At 31.0% G+C, this 4348-nt stretch overlaps 1 protein-coding gene across 1 annotated transcript; it reads left to right on the top strand.

Moving 5' to 3' along the window:
- Window positions 1–230: 230 nt before the first annotated feature.
- On the top strand, window positions 231–3359 carry LOC127842746 (MORN repeat-containing protein 5-like). The gene is made up of 5 exons (XM_052372451.1): window positions 231–361; window positions 926–1073; window positions 1331–1442; window positions 1992–2123; window positions 3094–3359. The coding sequence occupies exons 1-5, from the start codon at window positions 294–296 to the stop codon at window positions 3183–3185; spliced, it is 552 nt and encodes a 183-aa protein (XP_052228411.1). The 5' UTR covers window positions 231–293; the 3' UTR covers window positions 3186–3359.
- The last annotated feature ends 989 nt before the right edge of the window (window positions 3360–4348 follow it).

Genomic DNA, 4348 nt, shown 5'->3' with positions numbered 1-4348 from the left:
TACATGAAGAAGAAGAGGAAGTTATTATGTCTAGTAATTTTCTAAAACATTACCGATAAAAAAACTGAAATATCTGTGTATAGAGCTTTTATCCAAATTTGTATTCGTTGTGTAGACATCATATATTATTAAGGCAGCCAGTATATAAAAAGTAAGACTATATAATGACACAAAAATAGAAAAATGTTTAAGAGTGCACTTTAGTGAATTTGAACAAAGGTACTGGCGCGAATAAGCTGGTTCGAAACGCGCTGTTGCGAATGTAAGTTATTAGATATTCACGTGATTTCACTATGACAACAACGTACTCAAAGATGGAGTACACAGGTAGTTCGTACACTGGTGATCACAAAAATGGCAGGTAATTGTGAATTTAATTCCACTAGAAGTAACGTGCATTGTTAATTTATATTCAATATAAAACTAAGTTTATTTTTCAAGAATGCAAGTATGAAATTTATGCCAATAACTTTATTAACTGGGTTTCTTTATTATTCTTGTTTGTTATTGTTTTATATGTATACCACGAAGAATTTCAATTATCCAAAATTTTGTTAGATATTTTGCAATTTAATTTTTCGAATCAGAAGCATGATAAGATAAGAAAATAAATGCAGTGGCTGTAAATATTACCCTCACACGAACCCAAATTGGCTGATTTATATTACCAAAAGTATGATCAATTAATTTTATAGTCTAATTAATTCGCTTCCAAAAAGGTACATGTATTTCATACAAAATATATTTTCCCAATCGGGCTATCATTTTAGATATATCCTATTTACCCGGAGAAACTGAGAAACTCTGAGCTCCACTAACATTGATCATTTGTGTGGAATTTTACACCCATGAACAGAAAATACACTTATGTTAATTTATGGAAACACGTACTCTGATAACAGATTGATATTTTCATTGTCAACAGGTTGGAAGGCAAAGGAAACTATACATTTCCCACAGAAACTCATTATGAGGGGGAACTAAAAGATGGCATGTTCCATGGAAAAGGCACATTGTTCTTTCCTAATGGGAGCAAATATGAGGCACTGTGGGAAAATGGAATTGCCAAGGAGGTACATCATACTTGTTACATTTCTTAAATGCTCTTTTCTAAAAAATACCAGAGAATATTTAATGCCAGAGTTTTTAATTAAGCTCTGCCTCCATATATTACCAATCTAAGCTTTCAAATTGCAAGCTGTCTGTTTGCCTGCTTTAAGACTTAATGATAAACCCTGTCCAGGCAACAACTTATTAATCATTAGTCATAGCCTCTTAGATTTGTAAAATATGGCAGGATAATAAAAAATTGTTAATTTCTATACTTCAGGGTAAATACACTTTTGCTGATGGGTTGCCATATGAAGAAGATAACTGGGAGTATTGTGATGGATATGATCGAAGATTTTATACTGAGATCAAGAATGGCTTACAACCAGCAGGTAAGGATTTCATTTATGTTATGAGGGTGTTAACAGTTTGCATACTCTTCAATATATATTAAATAACGTTTGTTAGATGCTGTCACACTTACCCATATATGAGAACTGTGAGTTGAATTAGTAACATCACTATCTCAATCTGCAGGAACCCTACTAGACTATAGCTATCGTTCTAATTCTATAAACTGAAGATGTGTGTAAATTATGTTGTAAAACAAATTCTTGAATAAATATGTTTAAACCAACGTTTTTTATTAAAATAAAAATATATTCTATATCTTGTGTGAGGATTGTTAAATCGTGACTATGGCCATTCTCCCCTTTCAGTAGTTGCAATAATTCAACTCTCAGCTTTATAGCCCAGAGCTGCCATAGCAAAAATTATCAAAGGCTCTGGGAGTCTGTTTATATGGACTACCCTTTCAGTTGTCATTCACTGGTGTAAGTATGTGTACTAACTAAGTATTGGTAAAGCAGCTATCTACTAACTGCTGTAATTATTTATATAACAAGTTTAAATCAACTTAAGTGAACCTTTTGTCAATACAGGCAGATCACAGTTAACCAACAGAGTTCCCCCTAGAGAAATACCAGAGGGTTGCTATGATTGTGGGGATGGATTTTACGACCCAAACTCCAGAGTTGTTGTGGATTATAATAAGAAGTTTTTAAGAAATGCAGGTTTGTAAATAGTTTGTTTTTTCATGTGTCATTTACTCTTATTGCATAATAGGGAAAATGTTTGTGGTCATGTATTTTATTTCAAGTAAGAGTTGTCACTAAACTTTATTAAATCTACCATCACCATATTGACACAGATATCGGTGTTTGCCAAATAAGTATAAACATGGTAAATGTTGATGTCACACAGCATTTTGAATGACAAATGGTGATCACAAAAGCTCACCATGAAAACTGTGTGTTAAGATGAGCTAAACGAGCTTTATATTTGATCTTTGATCTGAAAGTGTAACTATGACCTTTAAGTAGTCATCTATTTAATATAGTTTAACATTTATGCCAAATTTAAAGTCATCTGATGTAAGTTGAAGTAAGGATTAATTCTTTTTGGCAATAGCATGTGTTAAACTAGGACCTAGCATAGTAACTGTGACATTAGTTTGACAAGCATGACTCATGCCAACACATAATCTTGTCACCATAAACAAAATCATAAGTGAAAATCCTATGCAGCATTATGAAATACAGAGAAGTAATGAAAGACAATTTTGTTACCTTCATCCTTGAATTATGTTACTGACCTTTGAATAACAAGCTTGATTTAGGCTTACATAGATATGGAAACAAAACACCGTACAATTATTTGAAATATGACCTTGATCTTACATAGACTCATTGATATTTTGCTTTGAAGTGTGATATCAACCTTTGGGGGACATTGATTTCATGTCCACTATGAAATAAAGTTCTGAGGTTTAACATTGAACTTTTTCAATTAATGACAAATTAATGAAAGAGGGTAGCTAAATTAGCATTTTATTCTGTATTCTTAATTTGACCTTCAACTTTCAATTTTCTTTTTTTTTATGAATCAACTTGCTGCATGTATCTTTTATTATATACAAGCCATTGAAAACTGTTATATAAACTAAGACTGTGAAGTAATTGTATTCTCCACATGATGTTTTAGATGATGACGAGCATGCCTGGATCGTAAAGATGTGCAGAAAAGGTTGGGACGAATACGTAGGAATCAAACCTGTAGCAACAGCAATGTCTTAGTTGAAGCCGTTTTTTGATATTAGTGAACAGGTGGATATGAATTAACTATTATTGTCATAGTGTATATTTATATTTGTGAATGTTTCTTTATAAGGTAAAAATCATGTTCTTTGCATCTTTTTTTGTTTTAAATTGTCATTTTATGAACAAGACAAATAAAGAACACACAGTTTACTTGGGTTTTCTCTAATCATTGTAACATACATATTACAATCTAAGAGTTTTAAATCACTGCACATGTAAATGTGCAAAACCAAAATAGTAAACAAGTTTCTTAACATTGATGATGTATATTTATTGTTGGTGTAACAAAATACATTTGTAACACTGTAGTTTGATATATAGCTACACTGTAATTAAGATTAAGGCAATATTTGTTTTTAATGTTTCTATGTAAGTATACATTTAAGGGGTATAATTATAAGAACATAAATCTTCACATATACTAATAATGAAAACAGTTTCCTCTATATATTGATCTCTAAACAATCACTTTTGAGAGGAAAGGATGCAAGTACACCTATAACTACTGAGCCTAAAAAGAATCAAGGACCTCTGCAAATGCGGTAATTAACTCATGTACATTACACAAAAAAATGTTGAAGATATTTGTATCTGCCAATTGTGTAAAATCCTTAATCTTAGATCAGAGGAGGTACATTGTGTGTAACTTAATATTTGATATATTTATGATATGTATACTGCTGTAAATATTCATGGAATGAATTATCCTTAAAACGTTGATACAGCTTATAACACGTTTATTAGCATAGTTAATACATGCTAACTTTGATAATACATTGAACACTGATTATTATGGAAGAACAACTGAATTTATTATCTTGACCAGCAAATTTTCTTACAAAAAATATTCTCTACATTAAAATCAAAGACATTTTTCCCTTCATGTTATGCTAACAGTTCTTATTAATAATCATTTCCATAGCCATGTCTCTACAAAATACATTATTAATAATATTTCACCATGTTTCTCTTAACTAGATCTATTAAAAAAAATGCAGCACCATAGAAGCTTATAAATCAGTACTTCTGTGAGCTTTGAAGTCGGAATCATTACTTTTAATTATCGTTGTACTGACTGTAATGTTCTATTGTTTTTAATGTTAAAGACCGGAGAAGCAGTATAAAATTAAGGGCCGCAA

The sequence above is a fragment of the Dreissena polymorpha genome, chromosome 8, assembly GCF_020536995.1.
Source record: "Dreissena polymorpha isolate Duluth1 chromosome 8, UMN_Dpol_1.0, whole genome shotgun sequence".
In the NCBI taxonomy this organism is placed as follows: domain Eukaryota; kingdom Metazoa; phylum Mollusca; class Bivalvia; order Myida; family Dreissenidae; genus Dreissena; species Dreissena polymorpha.
This window is presented reverse-complemented; position numbering and strand designations above follow the sequence as displayed.